At 45.6% G+C, this 27288-nt stretch overlaps 2 protein-coding genes across 17 annotated transcripts in view; both read right to left on the reverse strand.

Annotated features, from left to right (window-relative positions):
* The window catches only part of LOC105028895 (zinc finger protein aebp2), a 28591-nt gene extending 21715 nt beyond the window's left edge, over nt 1–6876 (reverse strand). For 3 of the 5 annotated variants that reach the window (XR_004574799.1, XR_004574797.1, XM_034288281.1), the window contains exons 1-5: nt 6234–6876; nt 2713–2935; nt 1798–1905; nt 1246–1438; nt 246–388 (exon numbers count right to left, since the gene is read on the reverse strand). Coding sequence is in view for 2 of the 5 variants with exons in the window: in XM_034288281.1 (XP_034144172.1) it covers nt 246–388; nt 1246–1438; nt 1798–1905; nt 2713–2935; nt 6234–6847 (1281 nt within the window). In the remaining 3 variants the exon portion in view is untranslated. The remainder of the gene's footprint in view (nt 1–245; nt 389–1245; nt 1439–1797; nt 1906–2712; nt 2936–6233) is intronic. The other 2 variants (XR_004574798.1, XM_034288282.1) reach the window with 1 other exon arrangement.
* Nucleotides 6877–10475: 3599 nt separating this feature from the next.
* LOC105028896 (pleckstrin homology domain-containing family A member 5) overlaps nt 10476–27288 on the reverse strand; it is a 140545-nt gene continuing 123732 nt past the window's right edge. For 8 of the 12 annotated variants that reach the window (XM_034288077.1, XM_034288076.1, XM_034288079.1 and 5 more), the window contains 14 exons: nt 24132–24194; nt 23642–23722; nt 23249–23398; nt 23056–23157; nt 21868–22023; nt 20505–20651; nt 19837–19954; nt 18032–18162; nt 16893–17150; nt 16445–16603; nt 15515–15648; nt 14791–14939; nt 13186–13312; nt 10476–12504 (listed from right to left, as the gene is read on the reverse strand). In XM_034288077.1, the coding sequence (XP_034143968.1) occupies nt 13200–13312; nt 14791–14939; nt 15515–15648; nt 16445–16603; nt 16893–17150; nt 18032–18162; nt 19837–19954; nt 20505–20651; nt 21868–22023; nt 23056–23157; nt 23249–23398; nt 23642–23722; nt 24132–24194 (1761 nt within the window). In that variant the 3' untranslated portion in view covers nt 10476–12504; nt 13186–13199. The remainder of the gene's footprint in view (nt 12505–13185; nt 13313–14790; nt 14940–15514; nt 15649–16444; nt 16604–16892; nt 17151–18031; nt 18163–19836; nt 19955–20504; nt 20652–21867; nt 22024–23055; nt 23158–23248; nt 23399–23641; nt 23723–24131; nt 24195–27288) is intronic. The other 4 variants (XM_034288086.1, XM_034288078.1, XM_020040346.3 and 1 more) reach the window with 3 other exon arrangements.

Below are 27288 nucleotides of genomic sequence, written 5' to 3' on the forward strand. Positions count from 1 at the left end.
AGTTGACCCAAGTGAACCCATCAAACCCCAACCCTGGTACATGGTGTGTGGGTACACAGAGTTGACCCAAGTGAACCCATCAAACCCCAACCCTGGTACATGGTGTGTGGGTACACAGAGTTGACCCAAGTGAACCCATCAAACCCCAACCCTGGTACATGATGTGTGGGTACACAGAGTTGACCCAAGTGAACCCATCAAGCCCCAACCCTGGTACATGGTGTGTGGGTACACTGTTCACTCACCGTGCTGTGAAACACCACGCTGTGCCCGCTGCCAGTGCTCTCCATGTGAGTGGCCAGGTTCAGGCAGATGGCCCGGTGTCTGATGGCGTCCATGGTCTGGGCGTCAAAGAAGTCATGTGGTCTCGCTGGTGGGAGAGGAGACACTGGGATGAGAGCACAGAGAGTCATGGATGAGAGGTGAGGAGACCACAGGCCCGGGAGATGCTGCATCCAAACAGTGGGTTGGGCTCACCGCCAGAACATTCAGGAAAGGAACTGAAATTACAACTTAAAGAACACTGGGAATAGATATGGAATTGAGCCCACAGCTGGCCGAATGTGAGACATAAGTGAGTGTAGACTGAAGAAACTCTTCACCCGAGAGTGTTTTGCCTGGCTGGCTACAAATATTCCAAGGGCATGTTCATGTGAAAATGTATTTTTATTAGGAATTTCCTACTCACTTTTGTTTCCATTGACAAAGACACCAAGCTAATTTCCTCTCGTATGGTATCCTTAGCGATGAGTAATATTGACACACTGGACTTGGTACAAGCGTTTACTGTGATTTCCCAGAAGTCCAGTCAAGCTCAAGGGTAAAGAAGGGTGCCTGAATTAATAAACCATTCATACAGCTCAGGACCTAGAACAACTGTGACAGCCATGTTTAAGTTACCAAAGTACCTAGAACAACTGTGACAGGCGTGAGGGAGCATCCTTAGTACCTAGAACAACTGTGACAGCCATGTTTAAGTTAACAAAGTACCTAGAACAACTGTGACAGCCGTGAGGGACCAACCTTACTGCCTATAACAACTGTGACAATCGTGTGGAAGATACAGTACCTTTGTACTTACAGTAACTGTGACAGTTGAGAGGGAGATACCTTACTAACTCATACAACTGTGACAACCGTGAGGAAGCAATCTTAGTACCTAGTAGACCAACGCTGTTGTAAGGCTAAAACATCTTCCCACACACACACACACACAGACAGACACACTATGTTGTGAATACGTACGTAGAGATCGTCTGCGTTTGTTCAACTGTGTTCGCTTCTTCCTCTTATTAAGCCCCGCCTTGTTTGGAGACTCCTCCTTCAGTCTGGCCTGGCTGGAAAGCTTGGAGGAGCTCTGCTGACTGAAGTGGGTGGGAACGTGGCGCGCCAGCCCCCCCTGGGAGGCAAAGCTGGCACTGCACCCCCCCACAACACACTGCAGGAGGGAGGAGAATAAAGGACATTATATTGTATTGCACTGAGAAAGACAGACCAAGGAATGGACGGAGAGGGCAAGACAGAATGGGAGAGGGAGGAGGACAGAGAGGGAGAGACCGGGGGGAGAGACAGACTGGGGGGAGGGTAAGACCGGGGGGAGGGACAGAACGGGGGGAGAGACAGACCGGGGGGAGAGACAGACCGGGGGGAGAGACAGACCGGGGGGAGAGACAGACCGGGGGGAGAGACAGACCGGGGGAGAGACAGACCGGGGGGAGGGACAACCAGATCTGCCATTCAATCACCACGGACTGTGGGTTTAATTCCCACAGGAATCATCATGTCCGGTCTACACACCTTGAAGGGTTTGTCTCCGCTGTGGGTCAGCATGTGCCTCTGCAGCCAGCTGTGACTGGTCGACGGGGTGTTGTACACCTTGCAGCCCTGCCACAGACACACAAAGACCTGGACAACACAGGTGTGGACATGACCAGGTGAGACCACGGAACCACTGAACTAGGTTAGAGGGTTAGAGAGCCAGAGCATCTGACCATTGTGTGTTAGTGAGAGAGAGAAACTGGTCATTGTGAGACAGAACAACAATGTTGTGTGTTAATGGGAGAGAACAACAGAACGGTGTGTGCTGAGAGAGAACAGGCGAGCGACTGATTGCTGTGTATCAGAGAGAGCGAGCAACTGAACCTTTTGTGTTAGTGAGAGAGCGAGAGCAACTGAACATTGTGTGTTAATGAGAGGAAAGAGCAAATGAACGTTGTATGTTAGTGAGAGAGCAACTTACAATTCTGTGTTAGTGAGAGAGAGCAACTGAACATTTCTGTGTTAGTGAGAGATAGAGAGCAACTAAATATTGTATGTTGGTGAGAGAGAGAGAGCGAGCAACTGGACGTTGTGTGGTTAACTCAGTCAAATAGTTTTCCTTCCAATGAACACAGCCATATTTTCTCCTGGTGCTACATTTCCATCACACACCAAGCCGTCAGTAGACTCTCTTACCCAGAGCAAAGTACAGGACACAAGGTTTAAGTGCATTGATCGAGGGCTCAGTCTTTAACCACCACTACCCACCCCTCCTCTGTCTTTAACCACCACTACCCACCCCTCCTCTGTCTTTAACCACCACTACCCATCCCTCCTCTGTCTTTAACCACCACTACCCACCCCTCCTCTGTCTTTAACCACCACTACCCACCCCTCTTCAGTCTTTAACCACCACCACCCACCCCTCCTCTGTCTTTAACCACCACTACCCACCCCTCCTCTCTGTCCGTCGACATGTACACCCCTGATGTGCTCAGCCAGGTCCGGGCTGCAGGTGAAGCAGAGACCACACTGGTCCCAGGAGCAGCCGTAGCCCGCCGCTGGGCCCTTGGCGCCAGGGTGGCACTGGGAGGCGCTGCCCTGGCCGTTCATCATGGCCGGGGTGGAGCGTCCGCTGGACACTGTACTCTCCATATCCATCAGGGTGCTGCTGACACTGCAGGGAGGACACACTGATGTCAGAGAGGACAGACTGACACTGCAGGGAGGACACACTGATGTCAGAGAGGACAGACTGACACTGCAGGGAGGACACACTGATGTCAGAGAGGACAGACTGATGTCAGAGAGGACAGACTGACACTGCAGGGAGGACACACTGATGTCAGAGAGGACAGACTGACACTGCAGGGAGGACACAGTGATGTCAGAGAGGACAGACTGACACTGCAGGGAGGACACAGTGATGTCAGAGAGGACAGACTGACACTGCAGGGAGGACACAGTGATGTCAGAGAGGACAAACTGACACTGCAGGGAGGACACAGTGATGTCAGAGAGGACAGACTGACACTGCAGGGAGGACACAGTGATGTCAGAGAGGACAGACTGACACTGCAGGGAGGACACAGTGATGTCAGAGAGGACAGACTGACACTGCAGGGAGGACACACTGATGTCAGAGAGGACAGACTGACACTGCAGGGAGGACACACTGATGTCAGAGAGGACAGACTGACACTGCAGGGAGGACACACTGATGTCAGAGAGGACAGACTGACACTGGAGAGAGGACATACTGATGTCAGAGAGGACAGACTGACACTGCAGGGAGGACACACTGATGTCAGAGTGGACAGACTGACACTGCAGGGAGGACACAGTGATGTCAGAGAGGACAAACTGACACTGCAGGGAGGACACAGTGATGTCAGAGAGGACAGACTGACACTGGAGAGAGGACATACTGATGTCAGAGAGGACAGACTGACACTGCAGGGAGGACACAGTGATGTCAGAGAGGACAGACTGACACTGCAGGGAGGACACACTGATGTCAGAGAGGACAGACTGACACTGCAGGGAGGACACAGTGATGTCAGAGAGGACAGACTGACACTGGAGAGAGGACATACTGATGTCAGAGAGGACAGACTGACACTGCAGGGAGGACACAGTGATGTCAGAGAGGACAGACTGACACTGCAGGGAGGACACACTGATGTCAGAGAGGACAGACTGACACTGCAGGGAGGACACACTGATGTCAGAGAGGACAGACTGACACTGCAGGGAGGACACACTGATGTCAGAGAGGACAGACTGACACTGGAGAGAGGACATACTGATGTCAGAGAGGACAGACTGACACTGCAGGGAGGACACACTGATGTCAGAGAGGACAGACTGACACTGCAGGGAGGACACAGTGATGTCAGAGAGGACAAACTGACACTGCAGGGAGGACACAGTGATGTCAGAGAGGACAGACTGACACTGGAGAGAGGACATACTGATGTCAGAGAGGACAGACTGACACTGCAGGGAGGACACAGTGATGTCAGAGAGGACAGACTGACACTGCAGGGAGGACACACTGATGTCAGAGAGGACAGACTGACACTGCAGGGAGGACACAGTGATGTCAGAGAGGACAGACTGACACTGGAGAGAGGACATACTGATGTCAGAGAGGACAGACTGACACTGCAGGGAGGACACAGTGATGTCAGAGAGGACAGACTGACACTGCAGGGAGGACACAGTGATGTCAGAGAGGACAGACTGACACTGCAGGGAGGACACAGTGATGTCAGAGAGGACAGACTGACACTGCAGGGAGGACACAGTGATGTCAGAGAGGACAGGCTGACACTGGAGAGAGGACATACTGATGTCAGAGAGGACAGACTGACACTGCAGGGAGGACACAGTGATATCTGAGAGGACAGAGTGATATCTGAGAGGACAGAGTGATATCTGAGAGGACAGACTGACACTGCAGGGAGGACAGACTGATGTCAGGGAGGACAGACTGACACTGCAGGGAGGACAGACTGATGTCAGGGAGGACAGACTGACACTGCAGGGATGACAGACTGCTGTCTCAGAGGACAGACTGATATCTGAGAGGACAGACTGATGTCAGAGAGGACAGACTGTTGTCAGAGAGGACAGACTGTTGTCAGAGAGGACAGACTGACACTGCAGGGAGGACAGACTGATGTCAGAGAGGACAGACTGACACTGCAGGGAGGACAGACTGACAATTCAGGGAGGACAGACTGATGTCAGACTGGAATCTAATCTAATCTCTCTCTTTAGACTGGAATCTCATGTCTCTCTCTGTAGACCATGATCTCATGTCTCTCTCTGTAGACCATGATCTCATGTCTCTCTCTGTAGACTGTGATCTCATGTCTCTCTCTGTAGACTGTGATCTCATGTCTCTCTCTGTAGACCGTGATCTAATCTTTGTCAGAATGTGTTCTCATCTTTCTTAGATGTCTCTCTTTAGACAGTGATCTCATGACCCGCTATTCAAAATTAAGTGCACAAGAAAAATCTCTATACAAAAAAGTAAAGATCCAACTGGAACATATTAACTGTACATAATATAATGTGTGTGTGCCTGGCAAAATCTGCTAGTTAGTTTAAAAAGATCACAACTATAAGCGGTTTAGAAAGGGTTTATAAATAAGTTATTTAATAATATACAAATCCATGATATCATGTTGGTCAAAAAAATCCCCAAACTAGTCTAACTCTTTGCGGTGGTGACCTCATCATAGCGTTGTTGTGTTGAATGCAAAGGAACAACACAGGACTGACACGAGGACAGTGGTGAATTCTCACTTTCCGGTTTCAGTTGACTACAAGCTTAATGAACCCCGTTTTGAATCGCACATTCGTTGTGAGCAAATTACTTAAACACGATGCGAGGTTGGACAAAGACCATGTCGTAAACACTGCAGCTGCCTGGTCGCATGGCACGCATGGTAGCTTATGTCAGCAGTGATCCCCATCAGAGTCTAGTGAATGGTCCCTATTCTAAGGCATGTGCATAGATATCACAGTGCACGGGGCTTAGATAAAGCCATTAGCCATACAGTACCACAGAGGTCTCTGGGGTACCGCACAGCTATAACAAACCCGTTGGAAACCCGTTTTTACTATTCTCATAACCATGGTATAAAGTCTCATAAATAAAGTTAGCAGGCAACCGGCATTGGAACACCTCAGTTGGTATATAATTTCGGTTATAAACCAGGTGGTTCGAACTGAGGCTTCATATCAGGGTAAGACAGACTATAACTTTTGACTGTTTTAGTTAAGTTGGTATAAAAATAAAAATAACATAACAGCAATATGGGACCTCGAGGGTTTTGCTTGGTGTACTGTCAGTCTTGTACCCAGTCACCCCGCGTAGTGTCTTGCGAAAAACACCGCTTAGGGGTGGGCTTGTACCACAATGCCTCATGAAAATTAGAGAACGTGTATATATAGGCACCCACCTGTCCTCTGAATCCATGCGGCTGAGCGGTTCTCCGTCCGAGGATGACATCTCAACGCTAGCCCTCCTCTTATCCGTCACCGCTAGCTCACCGCGGTCCCCGCCTCCGGTGCTCGTTTTCTCCTCGGTAGGCTCCGGGGCATCGTCACTGGTGGTGCCTTTGCTTTTCACCAGACAGTCACTCAAAACTGTAACGGGCGATTGGCTCTCCTCCCTCGGCTCCGGCTTTATTTCTTTTACCCCATCGTCCACAACCGTCTCACTAGTATCTTCACCGTCTGCCAGGACAGTTTGTTCTTCCAGGGCGGGACTATTTTCCTCAGATTTCGAAAGTTCGCATCCCAAGACCTCTTGCTCTGCATCTTCGTCCCCTGCTGAGACCGTTGCCGCTGTCACCACTACGGCTTCCGCAGCTACGGCCTCATCTGCAGATTTCACGTCCCCGTCATCTACTTTCCTGCATTTCGCGTTTTCAAGCGTTGCATCTGTACTATTACCCGGCTCATCATTCTCGCCTTCTGGGTCTTTTTGTTCTTCCTGTGTCTTTTCTGAGTGCGTTTCGCATTTTTCCTTGCTCATTTCGGGACTCCCCAATTCAGAACAAGCGGTAGCCATTTTTACAGAATGTCAATGGCTACTTTCACTATGTGTGTAGTGCACCGCGTCATAAGTCCCAGAACTGGAGGCGTGTACCCATTGGACAACGACGTTGTGGGGGCGGGGGAAAATGTTTTCACTCGCGTTCCACGTGTGTCAGAAATCAAGAATACACAGTACTATAGGCTACTTTTTGCGCATAATCGGAGTTAATAATTGTAGTAGAATTGCAATTTCTACTGCAAATGGTTACACTCATCGGGGATCAATGGAATACTCCTCTTTATAGTTGTCGACTTTACTGTCACTGTATGCCTAGACGCAGTATGGCACACCATCTGCCTACACAAGTATGGATGTGGCTGGTCTCCCCTTTGGCGCGTCAAGCACTTAGGGCGTCAAAAATCGGGTTTTAAGTCCATCTACTCAAATCTTGAGAAATACTACTGATCTGCCTATTGAACTCAGAGCTGTATTAGTGCTGTTTTCCAGCGTTTCAGTTAACTGATACAATAGTAAAACCTTCACTTGCGAATGTAATGGCTGTGTGCGTATGGTCAGTTTCTCTTACATCCCGTCCCAAAACAAGTAGTCAGTGAGAGGACTTCCTCGGGGGCACCCCTTTCGTGAGGCAAGGTCACAATTTGCACAATGTGCATTTGTAGCCACTTGGTATGTGAGCATTAACCGACCGGGGGAGATCCTCCTGGAGTATCCCTCCAACCGTTACTTCATGGGAAACTGCAAATCATTCCCACACAGGAACCTCTGACATCAGCCAGTAAGGAAATCCACTCTGAGCGCAGCACTATCAGCAGTGAAATGCAACAAAACAATATTTGTATAAAAAACATGGGGTTATTCCCCATTTCATTGGCCCTGAGGAGAAATCTCCATCCACCCGGGGAACCAGGTGTTGCAAAACAAAATAATCTATTCGTTAATGTTTTTTTATTATCCATGTTGGGATCATAACCCAATCTAAAAGTCAACCACTCCGCATACACCAACATTTCGTTCAGTACAGTACTGTATCTGTGTGAATTTGGTGCACCTTTTGGATTAACATCTATCATACTATGTATTCAGCTAAAACCTAAAATGCAAAGCAAGTTTAAAGTGAGGTTAATTAAAGGGCGCTTTATTGATGTAAAGAAGTTTGCTATATATAAACTGTCAATATACACTCGCCTAAAGGATTATTAGGAACACCATACTAATACTGTGTTTGACCCCCTTTCGCCTTCAGAACTGCCTTAATTCTACATGGCATTGATTCAACAAGGTGCTGAAAGCATTCTTTAGAAATGTTGGCCCATATTGATAGGATAGCATCTTGCAGTTGATGGAGATTTGTGGGATGCACACCCAGGGCACGAAGCTCCTGTTCCACCACATCCCAAAGATGCTCTATTGGGTTGTGATCTAGTGACTGTGGGGGCCATTTCAGTACAGTGAACTCATTGTCATGTTCAAGAAACCAATTTGAAATTATTCAAGCTTTGTGACATGGTGCATTATCCTGCTGGAAGTAGCCATCAGAGGATGGGTACATGGTGGTCATAAAGGGATGGACATGGTCAGAAACAATGCTCAGGTAGGCCGTGGCATTTAAACGATGCCCAATTGGCACTAAGGGGCCTAAAGTGTGCCAAGAAAACATCCCCCACATCATTACACCACCACCACCAGCCTGCACAGTGGTAACAAGGCATGGTGGATCCATGTTCTCATTCTGTTTACGCCAAATTCTGACTCTACCATCTGAATGTCTCAACAGAAATCGAGACTCATCAGACCAGGCAACATTCTTCCAGTCTTCAACTGTCCAATTTTGGTGAGCTTGTGCAAATTGTAGCCTCTTTTTCCTATTTGTAGTGGAGATGAGTGGTACCCGGTGGGGTCTTCTGCTGTTGTAGCCCATCCGCCTCAAGGTTGTGCGTGTTGTGGCTTCACAAATGCTTTGCTGCATACCTCGGTTGTAACGAGTGGTTATTTCAGTCAAAGTTGCTCTTCTATCAGTTTGAATCAGTCGGCCCATTCTCCTCTGACCTCTAGCATCAACAAGGCATTTTCGCCCACAGGACTGCCGCATACTGGATGTTTTTCCCTTTTCACACCATTCTTTGTAAACCCTAGAAATGGTTGTGTGTGAAAATCCCAGTAACTGAGCAGATTGTGAAATACTCAGACCGGCCCGTCTGGCACCAACAACCATGCCACACTCAATATTGCTTAAATCACCTTTGTTTCCCATTCTGACATTCAGTTTGGAGTTCAGGAGATTGTCTTGACCAGGACCACACCCCTAAATGCATTGAAGCAACTGCCATGTGATTGGTTGATTAGATAATTGCATTCATGAGAAATTGAACAGGTGTTCCTAATAATCCTTTAGGTGAGTGTAGCCTGACAGGTAAGATCAGTAATCAATCTGTGACCACAAGGGGGAACCATTGCTCTACTTACAGATTTTCCGTGGTTAAACCCTAACCACTTCGAAAAGCTTTTTTTTAAACAAATTTGAAACCTACACCTAACCACAAACACACTGCTAATCTTAAATTAAGACATAACAACATATACATTTTTCCTGAATGCAGGGGCGAAAATCTGATATAAACTTTGGAGGGGACAATTACATTACATTTTCTCAAGAGCTATTCTTGAGGGGGACACCAAAAGTAGTGCTGTAATACTGTTTTAGTTTGCTCGCTACTTTTACTCTGTAAACTCAGCTACTGTGTGTGAACGCTAGTTTTAGTTTGCTCGGGTATAAATGTGTTTTATTGTATTGATTGGTAGATGTAAAGAAATGTCAAAAATATTTTTTGTTTGAACTACTTAGTGAAAGACCGCCACCAACCACAGTCACATTCCTATACAAGCACTGTACCTGCACGACAAGCCACTGCTGGATCAAACTATTTTGAGGCAACGGGCTGGGGGCTGCAATTCTTTAGACTTAAAAACGCCCTATACGTGCCTATAACGAGCAAAATTGCTTTCACTGCGTATTATTAATATTGTTGAAATTACATTGTTATGTTTACAGTGATAAATTCGGGGGGACATATCATAGTTTTCCCCAGAATGGGGGGGGGGACTTGCTCCCCCGTCATTTCCGCCTGTGCCAGAACGCTTACTTAGTGGTTGTTTTAACTAGGAAAAACAGAGCTTTATGTCTCTCTAAATGTACTTAATAACCAAAAACATCAATTCATTTGCATCTCCGTACTATCAAAACTTTGTCTAATAACCTAATTTAATTGTAGCATTGTTGAACTTATATAAACTACCACATAGTGATTCCCCAGAAACTCTTACCAGCACATTAGTGTGTGACTCAGAAGGACTCCATTAAACCTGAGCAAGATGATAGTCTCTCCTTGCTGCAGACAACCAAGACGGTGACCACAGTAAACTTAGCAGACATCGCAACAGGTTTTTCAGACACAGTTCTATGTACTTTTATAACACACCCTATATGATGACTTTATTGTGGTAAGTAAGGTAAGGTAAGTGGCCTCAGAAGGTGATACCTTAATAAATGGTTTTCTTTCCTGGAAAAAAAGTAGGTGAACAAACAACAGGTATGCATTGTTCAACATGACTCTGACATGACAGTGAACTCCAGCAAACACCCTTTGTGTAAGAACAGCAACATTTATTTAACATGATATAAAACAGATGGGATATGAACATTTGCATATCAAATGAATGTTAATAACATAGTAGCCGTTTAAGCCTCCTCCCATCTCATGTCCGTACCAATTATCAGGGTATGGTATATACACTAAGAACATCTTAGTAATTACATTTTGTACACAAAAAAATATTTATATTTCCCCAATGGCACCATAATTGCTTTCACATGTGCTGTTTGGTTCCATTATCTTTCTGTTCCAGGACCCTCCCAAAACCAAGAAGTTTCAAAACAGACTTCTAAGCTAAACCAGTTAAAACCTTTTTTGCTGTTATTTTCTTAAATATATTCTTTTCAATAAAAAAACAAAGCATAAGTCCTTTTGAAGCCAAAACATTTGTGTGTGGGTCAGCAACAACAGGTTGTGTTCCCAAATGGCACCCAATTCTTTATGTATTGCACTACCCAGATGAGACCTTTCCAGCCCAGGTTAATCCTCTACGGCCCAGATGAGACATCTACAGCCTAGATGAAACCTCTCCGGCCCAGGTGAGACCTCTCCGGCCCAGGTGAGACCTCTACGGCCCAGGTGAGACCTCTACGGCCCAGGTGAGACCTCTAAGGCACAGATGAGACCTCTACGGCCCAGATGAGACCTCAACGGCCCAGATGAGACCTCAACGGCCCAGATGAGACCTCAACGGCCCAGATGAGACCTCAACGGCCCAGATGAGACTTCGACGGCCCTATTAAAAGCCCCATGAGCCCAAAGGAAAGCTCTAGAAAGCCCAAGGGCAGCCCAATGGGCACTGATTAAAAAAAGTGCACCACATAAGCCCTAGTGAAAAACACTGCAAAGAGTAGAGCACTGCATACAGAGAAGGGCCAGCAAGAAAGTCCAACATATAAATATAATTTCAAGAAACCAGAAGAAAATATCATATATATATCAATATCCCTCCTCATTCTGCAGTAGCAATAAAGTGGCACATTCGAATTATAAATCAACTATATTTCTGTCTTATATATTCCGTTTTACATATAAAATAGAAATAGTTTATGCACTAGAATAAAATCTGTAAAATATGCAGTGTTGTGTGATGTGATGAAAGGACAATTTAAAACATTAACAAAATAAAAAAGTTAGAAAACCAAGCTGAAAAGAGAAACCCTTGAACTGCAAAGAAAATAAATTGCCACTAGGCAACTGTGTCTGTGATAATGTCTGTACCACATGACGGTCTTGGACTGAAGGGGAGTTATTGTCTGAGCAGGATTCAGCCCTTACGCTCTGAAGACAGCAACACCTTCAGCCAATACACAAACAGAATTGTCAATACCTCACTATATAAATAACAGCAATGAAACCAATTATGCACCAACAGCAACCAACAGTTTCAAATTAAACATCATGTAATGCAATGCAACTGGGGACAAGATTTACCACTGAACTACTGCAAGACTTTTGGCTCAGCACTTTAATGCCAAAATACCACATGGTGCTTTCCGTCGGTATGCCGAGAGCTTCCTAGAGTTGGCTGGCTAGTCCCTCTGGAATTACTGAAAATGTACTTTTAACCGTGTAGAATGTTTGGCTAGCTAGTAAGAACTTCGATGTGTCTTTGTGATTAGCAGCTAGCTAAAGTCACATATATTGGGGAAAGACCAGGGCACTGGCTTTGTACTGGTGCCAACATGAAATGATCAGTTGTCAATTCTATGACCTAAAAATATATAATAAACTCCTGTGGTAGTAAATCTGGTCTGTGGCTGTACTGAATCTACACAGAACACAACGGGAGGCAATGTGTTGACAGGAAAGAACAGTGTTTTACAGGAGGATGTGGCGTCACAGTAATTGAGCAGAGGCCCAGAGTGTGATGTTGTCTACTGGTCCATCTGTCCGTTGGACTTTGTACTGAGGGTATCATATGTGGGTGGGGCCGGCTCTGTTCATGAGAAACGGGAGCCTCATCTGTCCGTAGTTACATCCTTCATGTGTAGGTCTTCACTGAAGCCAGGGCCTGGGCTAAAAGGGAAAAAAAAGAGATGCATTATAAAAACCATAAACTTAGATTTTGTACTTCTACAGTAAACGTTGAGTGGTCTCCGTGTAAGTAAATGCCAGTTGAAAGCTTCACACCAGCACGTTCTTCTGAGTTTCATCTACTTCAGTTTCTGATAACGCACGGAAAAGCATCTCACAGGGTGGAAAAATCCAACGCATGCGTCAAACTGCGTGTTGCTCTTACATGACACGGATGACCTCCTAGTGTAAGGCTTTTCTAAAACGCTTCAAAACCATCCAAACCAATGTGTCTTACAATAACAACCCATTCCTGCACTTGGTTTCATTTAATACAATTTGAACGATTCGGTTTGCAACAACACAAAAGTGGTTTTGTGATGGCCATCAGACTTTAGGGAAAATTCTGTTCAGACACCTTATTATCCTGAATAAAATTCATACCCAAACACATTTTCCTAATGTCTTGTAGTCAATTCACTCAGATTTGGTTAGCAACGAAGACAAAGCAGCCCACAGCGGATTTCAGGGGGTTGAACCACAAGTAGGGGAACGGTGAAGCGTCTCCATTAACGCCTTAAGGACACAGAGCCCCTCTCACACCCTCTTCCACATTTTCGGGGAGACGCTGTTTTGCGTGACGTGCACGGCGGCCATTGTGGGCGTCACTTCACACTCACTTACCGCTGCTACTGCCATTACACACACATGAAGTGGGAGCCATCAGTGAGCTGGGGGGGCTGGGTGTTAGGAGGCGGAGATGGGGATGGTTGGGGCTCGGGAGGAGGTGAGGATGATGACAAGCTGTGCACTGCAAACCACACACACACACACATACAGCATAGCAATACAGATGATCAATTCACACACATTGTTTCTTTCATTCTTTTGAAATAAACAACACACTGAAACTAGAAAAGCTAATAAATGAATGATTACTGTTATGCATGCCATAATCAATGTTATGTATTGTGGTCTTTCTCTTGAGGGAAATATGAGCAGGGTGAATTGATTGTCTCTGGAACACAGAGAGCATGAACACAGTTCTTTGCAGTGATATGTTGGTCTTATAGCGTAAATGCTCAAAGAGCGTTTATTATTCAGTATAAACCGGTTAACAAGTCAATCAGCATTGTCAAATGAAATGGTTTTTTTTATGCTTGTGGTATAAGGTCTCTTATAAACGGGGTGGTTTGAATTCTGAAAGTTGATTGGTCAAAGGGAAGCGTCTTGCCTAAGAACAGATCTTAGCCGTGGCATAATGGCCTTATACCACACCCACTTGTGCCTTATTGTTTAAATATACCACCTATTTCAGACAATCAACATTCAGGGTTTAAACTCCCAGGTATATCATCTTCTATAATGCTTTAGTACTTCCAGCTCATTTGTGATCCTTTATCCTGTATTTTACTATAATGAAGCAATAAAACGTGGTCAATTACCAGTATTTCATGAATAAGGACTGAGCATAACTCTGGCATATTGACCATATACCTAAAATCCTAGAGGTGCCTTATTGTAGTTATAAACCAGTGACCAACAAAGTTACAGGAGTAAAAGGTATTTTTTTAAATGTGTCCGTGCTCTGTGGTCTCAGATACCAGGGCTTTTTGCCAGTCAGCATTCAGGATCCAACCACCAGGTCAGACTGTAATCCTCTATACCTGCTGTACCAGCCACCCGGTCAGACTGTAATCCTCAACACCTGCTGTACCAGCCACCAGGTCAGACTGTAATCCTCTACACCTGCTGTACCAGCCACCAGGTCAGACAGTAATCCTCTACACCTGCTGTACCAGCCACCAGGTCAGACTGTAATCCTCTACACCTGCTGTACCAACCACCCGGTCAGACTAATCCTCTACACCTGCTGTACCAACCACCAGGTCAGACTGTAATCCTCAACACCTGCTGTACCAACCACCAGGTCAGACTGTAATCCTCTACACCTGCTGTACCAACCACCAGGTCAGACTGTAATCCTCAACACCTGCTGTACCAACCACCAGGTCAGACTGTAATCCTCAACACCTGCTGTACCAACCACCAGGTCAGACTGTAATCCTCAACACCTGCTGTACCAACCACCAGGTCAGACTGTAATCCTCAACACCTGCTGTACCAACCACCAGGTCAGACTGTAATCCTCAACACCTGCTGTACCAACCACCAGGTCAGACTGTAATCCTCAACACCTGCTGTACCAACCACCAGGTCAGACTGTAATCCTCAACACCTGCTGTACCAACCACCAGGTCAGACTGTAATCCTCAACACCTGCTGTACCTGCCACCAGCTTGCTGCGTCTGGACGCCTCTGCTGCCAGCTCGTAGGAGATGTTGATCAGCTTCTCCTGCTCCTGGGCTGTAGCCTCCTCCTCTGCCTCTTCTTCTGGGCTCAGCACCAAACCAGGAGGTGAGAGAACATTCTGCATGCTGGAGACATGGGGGGGGGGTTAGGAAACACCGCCACCTCTAGGCTCAGGACAAGAGCAATCTGCACACTGTCTTAAGAGAAACAAGGCTTTTAGTACACGCTTTCATTGAAGGTCAATCACACAACAGTCAGCAGCTGTGTGGTGCGGGAATCGAACCCACGACCCAGGGTTAAAAGCGCCATTCTCTACCAACTGATCTACAGGGGACCTTCATACACACACACATACCTAAATGTGTCATGCAGCGCAACACAATTACCTCTGACACAAAGTATAGTAAATAAAAAACAGTTTTCACGCCAACATGCAGGATGCACAATGTTAAAGCCACCCTAGCATGGGAATTTACATGTTATTCACATTAAACTGATGCGCGTGGGGAAGAATGGAGCAGCTGCCTGCCTGTCTGTCCTGAGAGCAACATACAGCTGGATCCAGAGGGGAGAGGACTCATGTCCCACAGATACTCAATCACCCTACTAAGACAAACTCATCGGTTCTGTGCTAGTCGCTAGTCTACACGCACATTCACCATTGCACAACCAGGCTGTAAAGGACTTGGTGATACAGTACCTGTTCTTGGCGATGAGTGCTTTGATGCGGTCCACTTTCTTCTGTTTGTCAGCCTCCTGCTCTGGGCTGAGGCCTTCCTCGGGGTCAGACTCCACATAGCGCTCCGGAATCAACACCTTATCTGGGACCGACAGCTGGAGAGAGAAAAGATGAGTGAGGACGTGTGCACATTCCATCCCACATGTTGGCACACCCAATCGGAATAAAATCTGAATACCCACATTAAAACCTGAATAGGATATGCTACTCTATTGCTGCATCTGTGTCAAAATCGTATCCAGATTATCTCAGATTCCAACAATTATTTATTTAATCACATACATTTTGCTGCTGCACCTTTCAGACATGAAGGTTTCAGCTTCACCAGACGTCCCAGTGAATGAGGATTTCGGTTCCCATACATTTTGAATGACATGCGTTTTCCAGGTGGGGTTCTAACACTCGTTCACCAGCAGATGAACATATCAATGATATATCAACAGAACCATTCCTATATGTTGTGTGGGACATTTTTATACATCCCAATAATTTGATGCACCCCCAACCCTGAACAAAACCTATGAAGCGGTATATACACATGTGAAGTGGATCCTGCTGTAGATGAACCTACCGGCCAACACCTGACTGTGATAACAGCATAGAAACACTGGATATAAAATAAAAAGACCAAAATAATTCATTACAGGGGCCAAGCATGGGCACAAACACACCTCCTGTACCCCCTATAGTTACGCCACTGGTCTCGTCACACACACACATACACGGGAAATAGCATCAACATTACTATCAAACATTGTCAAGGTTTCTATCTGCACCAATACTCAATGATACAAATGACAGAGAGGAAGACTTGTTAACTAATGGAGATCAAAGTAAACACAAACTTTTACATACATGCACGCACACACACACACACACACACACACACACCTCTCTGTCCACGTTGTACTGGTCGGTATGGGAAGCCTCTTTAAGGCGAGCTATCTCCTCAGCGGGCGTCTCCTGCTCTCTGACCACTTCCTGTTCTCTAAGTGCCGCCTCCAACTCCAGGATGTCACTGCTTATCACCTCGTCACGCTGGCGACGGTTCTGGAAACACATCAAAAAGTCAATCGATCAACCAATTAATTAACGCACTTTAATTATTTCAGCACAAAATATGGCGACACCTTAAATCTAATTTATGTTCTCTGAACTTCCCCGTGTAGATAGATGAAGGGAGATTGGAATTCGTGCCATCGTATATTTGTACCCCAGTGAAACGAGAAGTTATCAATTACTATTTAAGAGACTTAAGGACTGAGACATTTCTGCTAAGTAATAATTCTGCAGGCCAATGTGTCCACCAACTGATCACTGTGTGTGTCTGTATGCCCACCTGCGTACTGAGGAAGGGGTTCTCCTTGGAAAAGGAGGGGCCACGTGACACTGTGTTACGGTGAGTGGTGTTGTGGTCCTGCGGGCTGTTGCAGCCGCTTCCTGCCAGGATGTGCAAACCCTTCTTCTTCTCTCGCAGCGCTCCCTGTTGGTGCCTCTTGATTCTCTCCAGCTGCTCCTCAACGCTCATCCTGGGCCGGCCAGCCTCCTTCTCCGCCGATCCGGCACACAGCTGGTCCACCGCACTGTGGGGTCGCATCTGGGGGGAGAGATGGAGTGCAGGGAGGTGCTTAGAGGGAGACGCAGCACCACTGGGCTGCTGGGATGGGACCAAGAGGACCACAGTAGACGTGTCCCTCTCAAACACATGTTTCTCTCTCTGACACTGATTTGTCTTCAGGTTCGTTCTCGTGACTTTCCATGCCGGCGGAGCTAGAGGGACGTGCAAACTAGCACACACACAAGACTTGTTTCCATTGTGGTCTTTGTTATAGAGTTTTACTGTTCATACCACACTGTTACACACAAGGGAAAAGTGGGCACATGGTATGAGGGAGACAGCCTGTCCTCTACTGGTTGGCCTAATAACATGGTAGAGTAGCTCTAAGTGGTCTGTATAACCAGGTCTATAAATCAGTATGTTCCTTTATTTGGTTCCAGGCCTGTAGGAGAGCATGACTCACAGACCCACCCCAGACACACTCTGTGTGCGCATGTGTCTCCGTGTGTGTCTTTCTGTGCGTGCCTCTCTGGGTGACTGTGTCTCTATGTGTGTCTCTGTGTGTGTGTGTGTGTATCTGTGTCTCTGTGTGTGTGTGTATGTGTCTCACTGTATCTGTGTCTCTGTGTGTGCGTGTCTGTGTGTGTGTGTGTCTCACTGTATCTGTGTGTCTCTGTATCTGTGTCTCTGTGTGTGTGTGTGTGTGTATGTGTCTGTGTGTATAGTCATCTCTTTATTCAGGTGTGTGTTCTTCGCACCAAAACATACTGTTGGCATGGTTATGTTGTGCCCCACGGTGCCCATGTACTTCATTCAATCAATTTCATGTTGGAATTTCTCAGTCCTAATGGGAGGGTCGTATTTGCCCCCCCGTCCAACCCTTCAATACATCCAAAGTTCCATCCATCCACCCCTCTCACCGTGCGAGGGTCCGGCCTCCGACCCTTTCTTAGGGTGACATAGGAAGCGATGCTAGAAGACTCTGGCATGTTGGGAGATTTGGTTCTGGGGGGAACGATGCCAACAGGATACGACATTCCTGGAGAAGAGACTGAGCATCATGCATCATGCCACACCCATAGGGACAGCCAGTTGACAATAATCTTGCACCCAATAATCTTACACACACAAAACACACATACTGTACAATATACACTTAGATACACAACCACACACACACACAAAAAATAATTATATGTGATTAGATTATTGTAATAAAAAAAAATATATAGAACATTTTGTTAATAACTCTATGAACTTTTATGATTATAGTTACATTGTAAAATGCTTTGGCAATATTGTTCAGTTTTAACTCTCATGCCAATAAATACCATTTGAATTGAATTAATAGAAAGACCACAGAGGAGAAAGACCACAGAGGAGAGAGGCCATAGAGAAGAGGGACAACAGATGAGAGACCACAAAGGAGAGAGACCACAGAGGAGAGACCATAAAGGATAGTCCACAGAGAGAAAGATCACAGAGCAGAGACCATAGAGGAAAGATAATCCACAGGAGAGAGACCACAGGGGACAGAGACCACAAAGGAGAGAGACCACACAGGACAGAGACCACACAGGACAGAGACCACAGAGGACAGAGACCACAGAGGACAGAGACCACAGAGGACAGAGAGAGAGACCACAGAGGAGAGAGAGACCAACATTACGTAAAAGATTCATTATCATGAATCATATGTTAGTTGTAAAGATCCTGAAACCGTTCTAGAGTAACATCTAGTAGGGAATCACAACAGTAGATTCTCAGGTTTTGACACATGACTCTAGTATAATGTCTAGTTGGATATTTTGCAAATAAATTTTTTTAAATACTACCACATTATATCTTTTGGTGTTTCAAGGGTCACTGCCCTAGGTTGTTTTCTCACTTATTAGTCTGAATCAAAGCAATGTTGATACTTCTGTTTCCATTCCTATTTAGTCAGATAGGGTTTCACACTGACCAAATTCTAGGGGACCAAAGTTTGTAAACAGAAACCATGTGGTGGGAAATGTATTTTCCACATTGGGCAGAATAGAAATGCATTCCCCCTGATAGTAACAACTGATCCACTATTTGCTGAAATCCCATGTGAACACCACTGAGTTTTTGTAGACTTGATCCAACATGTCAGGGACATGTTCTCACTCCACTCCTGCTCCTTGGGTCCTCATTATGGCAGCCAGCCAAAGATGAGATGACTCTTCATACTGTATTTGGCACAACGGTGATGATAGTCCCATAATACATTGCAAATTCAACCCAAAACACAGAGCATTTTTGCGTCACTTCCTATACTTGTTTCGGAGTGCATTCTCGCTTGAAATGACCGGCGCCTGTGCTCATTTGGAAGTGGCCCGAGACCACACCATTCCAGCGGACCAGGGTGCGGTAATTTGCTGCGCACCCGGGTGCGATTTATGCTTTCTCACCTCCCTAAATTCACCAGACAAGTGGAAGGAAATACCCCAGGGTTTCACTCAACTGGACTAAACCAAGTAGGTGTGAAAGCAATCTTGGTGTGTGTTTATCTCTGTTTAAATGGTTTTAGAGTTTGTGTGTGTGATGGATCTCTATTTAAATATTTTTAGAGTGTGTAATGGGTCTCTGTTTAAATGGTCTCTGTTTAAATGGTTTTAGAGTGTGTGATGGGTCTTTGTTTAAATGGTCTCTGTTTAAATGGTTTTAGAGTGTGTGATGGGTCTCTGTTTCAATGTGTGCGTACCTTTAGTGTTTGAAGGATCTCTGTCTGACTGTTCAGATCGATCCTCTCCATTGGTCTCATCCACCTCAGCTACTGTGGTGAGTTCTGGTTCACTCTTATAAAGTCTGTAGTCAGGACCCTACAGGCAGAGACACAGAGAGAAGTCCAGACAGACAGAGACAGCAAGAGAGTGATGACAAGATGGTGGGAGAGTAAGGGTGAGAGAGACAAGGAAGACGTAGAGAGAGAGGAGATTAGAGAGAGAGAGAGAGAGAGAGAGAGAGAGGGAGAGATCAGTACTTATGCTGACATCAAGAATGATTGGATACTGACTGAAATAAAAAAGCCACATTCATGTAAACCGCAAATGAGGGGAAAAAGTGGTTAAACAAACTATGTCAATAAACCAAATGTACCATGCAAACAAAGACAGTGAATAGAAATAACCTTCAAATGACAGAAACCAATCAACGCAGTCCAAAAAAGCAAACACAACTCTTGATGATTCACAAAGCCAGCTGAAGCTGAACCAAAGAGATTTCTGATCAAAATAATACAAAGAAAAAATAAAACTCAAAACAATCAAGGAAAACTCATAGTAATCCACCAAAATAAAACTAAGATAAATCTGAAAGGGTCAGGCAATGATGTTTGGTGATGATGCAATGGGCCAGAGGTCAACAGCTTACGCTGTGCGTTCCGTTCCTCTGGGCGACCTTCCTGTCCTCGGGAGCCCGGGGTGGTGGTGGGGGCGGAGGTGTTGGACAGGGGGCCTGGTGGAGCTCATAGGCCTGGGGTAGGGGGGGCCGGGGGGGGGCAGAGGCATCCTCCTCCTCCTGGAGTGGTTTTTAAACTTCATTTATATCATACAGGCATCTATTATTCTATGTAACAGTCAGGGCTGACAACGTGTGACGGGACTCATGAGGGAAGAGTTCCCTCCCTCAGGGTGGACAGATTTATCCAGGAGGTCTGACGGGCGGCCTTACAGAAGCCTGTTTATTATGTAGGTTATTTAATCCTCATATACTTGCTGTATGATTACAAGAGAAAGAGCGATTAAAACAGGCAGTGGTCAGTAATATCACTAAATGGTACACACATTTAAATACACACACAGACGACACACACACACAAAAAGATGTCTCACACACACACAAAGACGTCTCACACACACACAGACGTCACACACACACACACACACACACACACAAAGACGTCTCACACACACACAGACATCACACACACACACACAAAGACGTCTCACACACACAAAGACGTCTCACACACACAAAGACGTCTCACACACACACAAAGACGTCTCACACACACACAAAGACGTCTCACACACACACAAAGACGTCTCACACACACACAAAGACGTCTCACACACACACAAAGACGTCTCGCACACACACAAAGATGTCTCACACACACACAAAGACCCTACCCTAATTCCTAATCATAATTGGACGTTTCACCCTAAACCTAATCTTAGTGGATGTCCCCACATGGTCAATTTTACACCTTTTACTGACCTTCTGCAGACCTTTAGTCACCAAAAGGTAAGTAAAACATGCTCACACATACATATATACACACACACATACAGACAGACAGACAGAAGCCACACAGAGGCAGCAGAAGTGACATGCCCAGTCCATCCTCTCTGGTCCTGCCTGCTTGCAGTGGCATCCTGTAAGGTTGGGATGGACTTTGGATTCATGTTATTAACCAGGCATGTAACAGAGGGTCAGAGTTCAGCATCCAGGAACCAGTTCACTGACCCTGACACACAGACAACATCCAGTAACACAGCAGAAAACGTCTTGACGTAACTCTCTTGAGAGGAAACCCAACCTACGGCTGCTGAGCAGAGCTTGATCCCACTAACATCCAATTTGGATGGAAACATTATCAGTCATCGTGCATCTGAATACAAGCAGAACTGAAGCAAACCTCTGCCGATTAGAGCCCTTCGCCATCCAGACACTGTAATTACACGTATCCGATGGGAAAAATAACATCCGGCGTATTATTTGGTCTCCTCACCTCGGTCTTGTATTTGTTGGAGATGGGCGTGGAGCCATAGTAGCCCTGTGTGTCCGCTTGCCTCTGGGCCTTGTTGACACTGAGGGCCTCCATCACATCCTGGATCCTCCACAGCTCCTTCTGGATGTGGACGTGCTGCTGGCTGGGGGGCTCCGTCTGAACACGGGTGTGAAGAGGAGGACACAGGGAGGAATGAAATGAGATAATGAGACACCTCCTGCTCATGGTGTGTGTCTGCGTGTGTGTGTGTCCGCGTGTGTGTGTGTGACAGGCATAAAAGATGAGTTGTCAAGAAGCAGTGAGGGAAAAGCGAGACAGGAAATGTGAGAGCGCAGGAGAGAGCAATACAGAGCGAGACCACCGGTCCCTTAGATGTAATTAAAAGCTGTGTATCTCCCACTTTGGTGATCAATCACCAGGCTGCCAGACAGCGTTATTTCCCCTGATGTTATAACACCTCTATCAGCTAAAATGGATGGGTGGATGGGGGAGAAATTGAGAGGGAGTAGAAACTATAGCCCTTAATTCAACTTTGGACCTTTTTTTCCATGCTTCCCTCTAAATGATCTCCTGGCCAACCAGATGGGTGCATTACATTAAAACAAAAAATTGTAAAAGAGCTCTGGACATTGTAGGGTCAGAGTAAAACACTAGAGGAAGGTATGGATCTGATTCTACCTGCCTAACGTGGTATTAATGTCTCTCAATGGCTTCACCACTAAGTTACAGGGCATTCCCCAGGGCTCAGTGGCCGGATCCCACCTCTTCATCTACAACAGCGCTCTCCAACTCAAGTTCACAGTGGTTTAAGATCCAACCCCATTTGGAACTTCATCAACTGGAGTCAGTTCATCAGCTGGCTAATTATCTGAATCAGACAGAATAAACATAAGGGATGCAGTGTGCTGCTGTCAACAGCCCTAATCCAACCCAATTCTGACCGCCTCACATGGGCCGTGAACTGATCTATGTTTCACAGCACATGTAATGGCCCTACTTGAAAACACTGTGACCCTTTGAGCTATACGAAAGGAACCAATCAGACAGCTCCGTTGGCGACATTTTACGTAAGCTGTGGGGAAATGTTATGGTACATTCTTCACTTCTACTCTCCCGGAATGGGGTTGGACTGTGTCTACGGGCTCCACTGAAACCGACTACGACACGGCGGTGGCGGTTATTGATTACCTGAGGGCTCCCTAGGGCCTCGAGCTGCTCTAGCAGGCTGTTCTTGGCCAATGAGACCTCTCCCTCCATCCGCTCGTACTCCCTCAACGACCGTTCCAACTCCTGAAGTCAGGAAGACAGTTAAGGCTCACACACACAAGCAGCTCTCCACTGTGGTGACTGGTCTTTGTGTGTGTGTGTGTGTCGAACTCACAGTGATGACTCTGGATAGCTCCCTGCAGGTGCTGAGCAGTCCGTTCTGCAGCACATCTCTCTGCTGGACCACACTGCGCACGGCTGCAGGGTTATCAGCACTCAGCTCGATCTCCTGACTGGCCGACAGAAGAGCCGTCTCCAGGGTGTGCTGCAGGCAAACAGGGAGAGGAGGTGAAGACAGTGTCTACAGAACAGAAGGCTAACTAACCTAAACAAAGGAAACACTCGATTAAATAAAGGATGTTTCTGTTGCGTGCAGTTTCCTCACTGAAGGCTTAAAGACAGCAGGCTAAAGCTGCTGGCCTCAGTGAGCTGATCCATCTCCGGGCCGGGTTTGGGTCAGGGAGACGTAAGGGTCAGCAGGGAGTAGTACTGCAGACAGATCCATTACCTTCTCTCTGTGTAGCTGCTGGAGCTTGCTTTCCTGTGTCCTCACAACCTTGTCCTGCTCACACAACCTGCTCAGCTTGGCCTGGAGAAACAGAATCGTAAATCATGTACATAGACCTGTATAGAAGGTACAGTGGTAAATCTATAAAGGTGCTGTACATAGACCTGTATAGAAGGTACAGTGGTAAATCTATAAAGGTGCTGTACATAGACCTGTATTGAAGGTACAGTGGTAAATCTATAAAGGTGCTGTACATAGACCTGTATAGAAGGTACAGTGGTAAATCTATAAAGGTGCTGTACATAGACCTGTATAGAAGGTACAGTGGTAAATCTATAAAGGTGCTGTACATAGACCTGTATAGAAGGTACAGTGGTAAATCTATAAAGGTGCTGTACATAGACCTGTATAGTAGGTATGTTAACATTTAACCACAACCCAAGAAATACGGGGGTTACGGTTAAATGAATGCTAGTTGTGAAGTACTTACATCGATGTCGACCTCCTCCGGCCTGCACACATAAGCATGATCCCTGTAGTCCTCGGAGCTCATCTGTGGAGGAGGACCGACTGTTAGATGGACAGAAAGACACTACAAAAACTTAAGAGCAGAATCAGATCTAATGCAGCTTCAACACTAGATACAACTGTCCCATCAGGAGAAGGAAGAGGGGAATTAAAGAATCATACTCAATAAAAGGGAGCGTGTCCGTAAATAAATGAAGCTGAAAAATTGGTATGTCAGTGAACCTCTTGTGCTCTACACCCTTCAATGAATCAGTTATGCAGAGAAGGAAACAACAAAGTCAATAAAAGCTAGCCGCTAGTCTAAACAGCCTGTCTGTTTGGTTGCTGATGGTGCTCCTGTGATATTTCAACATCCAGGGGGATCTGTCATCTACAGAAGAATAGCTTGGTTAAGGAGGCCACTGTCAGGGGAAGGCATGTATAAGCTTGCTAAACTACAGTATCAGGGCTATGCCAAGAACATCCTGTGGTTCTGTTGTCTTCCAGCCAGCATGCTTTTAAGGTTTATTACTTAATTTAAAAGACAACAATGCTAAAAGGCTGCCATGCCACTTTATTTCGCATAAAGTAATGAATATGGATAAATGTACCTACTTACATGTTAACATGACATGCATTAATTATATTCTTACAGAATGAATGGGAATGTACTGTATCAGTAATCTAAAATAACGAGGGGTGCTCCCAGGTTCTGTTCCAGGCCTCCTCCTCCTTGACTACATAATCAGGCTTGTGGAGCGTAGGAATATTCCAGTTTGGGCCATTACCATAGTAAGGTGGCAGGATGGTTGTGTATGTCTAATATATGTTGTTCAGACACCACGGTTTGCTGGTTAAACAGAAACATGTCCCAAATGACACGTAAACCACTGGGCTTCGAACAGGAAGCCAAGCACAGATATAATAACAGCTTTTCCCTACATAAATCACGGCCCCCGTTTGTCTGTCTCTGCAGGCAACCTAAGGATGTTGCTAACTCAGCCAGTGGACAGTTCAGACATCCAGTCATGGCCTGAATTCTACCACCATTGCCAAGGCAACTGAAAATAATTATAGGGGAAACACTGTAAAAAGCAATGCTAACAAACATTTATTTATTTAGAATTTATACACAGGAATGGTTTAAATGAACGTACATTTTTCACATACTTAAAGAAAAAGTACAAACGGAGAAATAATATAAATTAAACCAAGAGATTGGCTTTAATAACAAGAGAAGAAGTCTGTGGAAAGAGATTAAGAGGTGTGCCACTGCTAATTAGTCATAATAGTAACCCATCTACTTCCCAACCCATAATGCAATGTACTGACAGTTGGTTTTACTGCACTACCTCGGACAAATTCAAAACCTGTTTAACTGCATTGGATTGGATTCCATTCCATATTTTAGAAGAAAACAGAAAACGCTGACATCAGCCCAGGCAAACAGTGAATTTCTCTCATCTCGTGCACACGCACAACAGTTTTCTGAGAAAGCATGTGGTTCACATGGAATGTTGCTGACATTCCACACGAAGCATGCAGACATTCTGGGAGGCTAAGTGTGGGGGCGTCTCTCTGACAGTCGGATGGGGACGGTGCAGATGACACAACTGTGAGCCTGAAGAGACAGCAGCACTTTTACACCTTCTGTGGTGTTCACAAAAGTGGCAGAAAAGCGATGTCATGTCGCACCTTCACACAATTGGCAAACAGGAACCAACAGCCTCTCAGGCAAACACATAATGCTCCTCCGTCTTAGTTTGGAAAGCATGGAAACAAAGGAAAACGGACCTTAGACGGGGAAGGAAGCAGGCATGGGGAGATTAAATGACCAACTTAGGTCAGCCAGAGTAATCTAAGTTAATACCATTAAAACAGAATTACGGTGAGATGAGGATTCACATTATAAACTGCAACATTTTCCCTGACTGTAGACACACAGTGCTGTTGGTCGATAGCAAATGGCAACACACCACTGTGTCACTCCAATTACAGTCCCTAAGCAACACACCAGTGTCACACCAATTACAGTCCCCTAAGCAACACAACACTCTGCCACATTTTGCATCTTTCAGCAGGGTCAATAATCGCACAACAATAAGTTACACAAGGTCCCTTAAGTGGGTAAATAAATATCTTGTTAATAGTGTAAAGACAACGTCCCTACCTATTATGTCTAGACACAACTTCCCTAAATATTAAGTCTAGACACAACTTCCCTACATATTAAGTCTGGACACAACTTCCCTACATATTAGGTCTGGACACAACTTCTCTATATATTAAGTCTGGACACAACTTCCCTGCATATTAAGTCTAGACACAACTTCCTTACACATTAAGTCTAGACACTACTTCCCTATATATTAAGTCTAGACACTACTTCACTATATATTAAGTCAAGACACAACTTCCCTAGCTATTAAGTCTAGACACAACTTCCCTAGCTATTAAGTCTAGACACAACTTCCCTACATATTAAGTCTAGACACAACTTCCCTACATATTAAGTCTAGACACAACGTCCATACCTATTAAGTCTAAACACAACTTCCCTATATATTAAGTCTGGACACAACTTCCCTACATATTAAGTCTGGACACAACTTCCCTACATATTAAGTCTAGACACAACTTCCCTATATATTAAGTCTGGACACAACTTCCCTATATATTAAGTCTGGACACAACTTCCCTGCATATTAAGTCTGGACACAACTTCCCTGTATATTAAGTCTGGACACATCTTCCCTATATATTAAGTCTGGACACATCTTCCCTATATATTAAGTCTGGACACAACTTCCCTGCATATTAAATCTGGACACAACTTCCCTATATATTAAGTCTAGACACAACTTCCCTATATATTAAGTCTAGACACAACTTCCCTACACATTAAGTCTGGACACAACTTCCCTGCATATTAAGTCTGGACACAACTTCCCTGCATATTAAGTCTGGACACAACTTCCCTGCATATTAAGTCTGGACACAACTTCCCTGCATATTAAGTCTGGACACAACTTCCCTATATATTAAGTCTGGACACAACTTCCCTACATATTAAGTCTGGACACAACTTCCCTATATATTAAGTCTGGACACAACTTCCCTATATATTAAGTCTGGACACA

Source organism: Esox lucius, chromosome 19, assembly GCF_011004845.1.
Source record: "Esox lucius isolate fEsoLuc1 chromosome 19, fEsoLuc1.pri, whole genome shotgun sequence".
Classification (NCBI taxonomy): domain Eukaryota; kingdom Metazoa; phylum Chordata; class Actinopteri; order Esociformes; family Esocidae; genus Esox; species Esox lucius.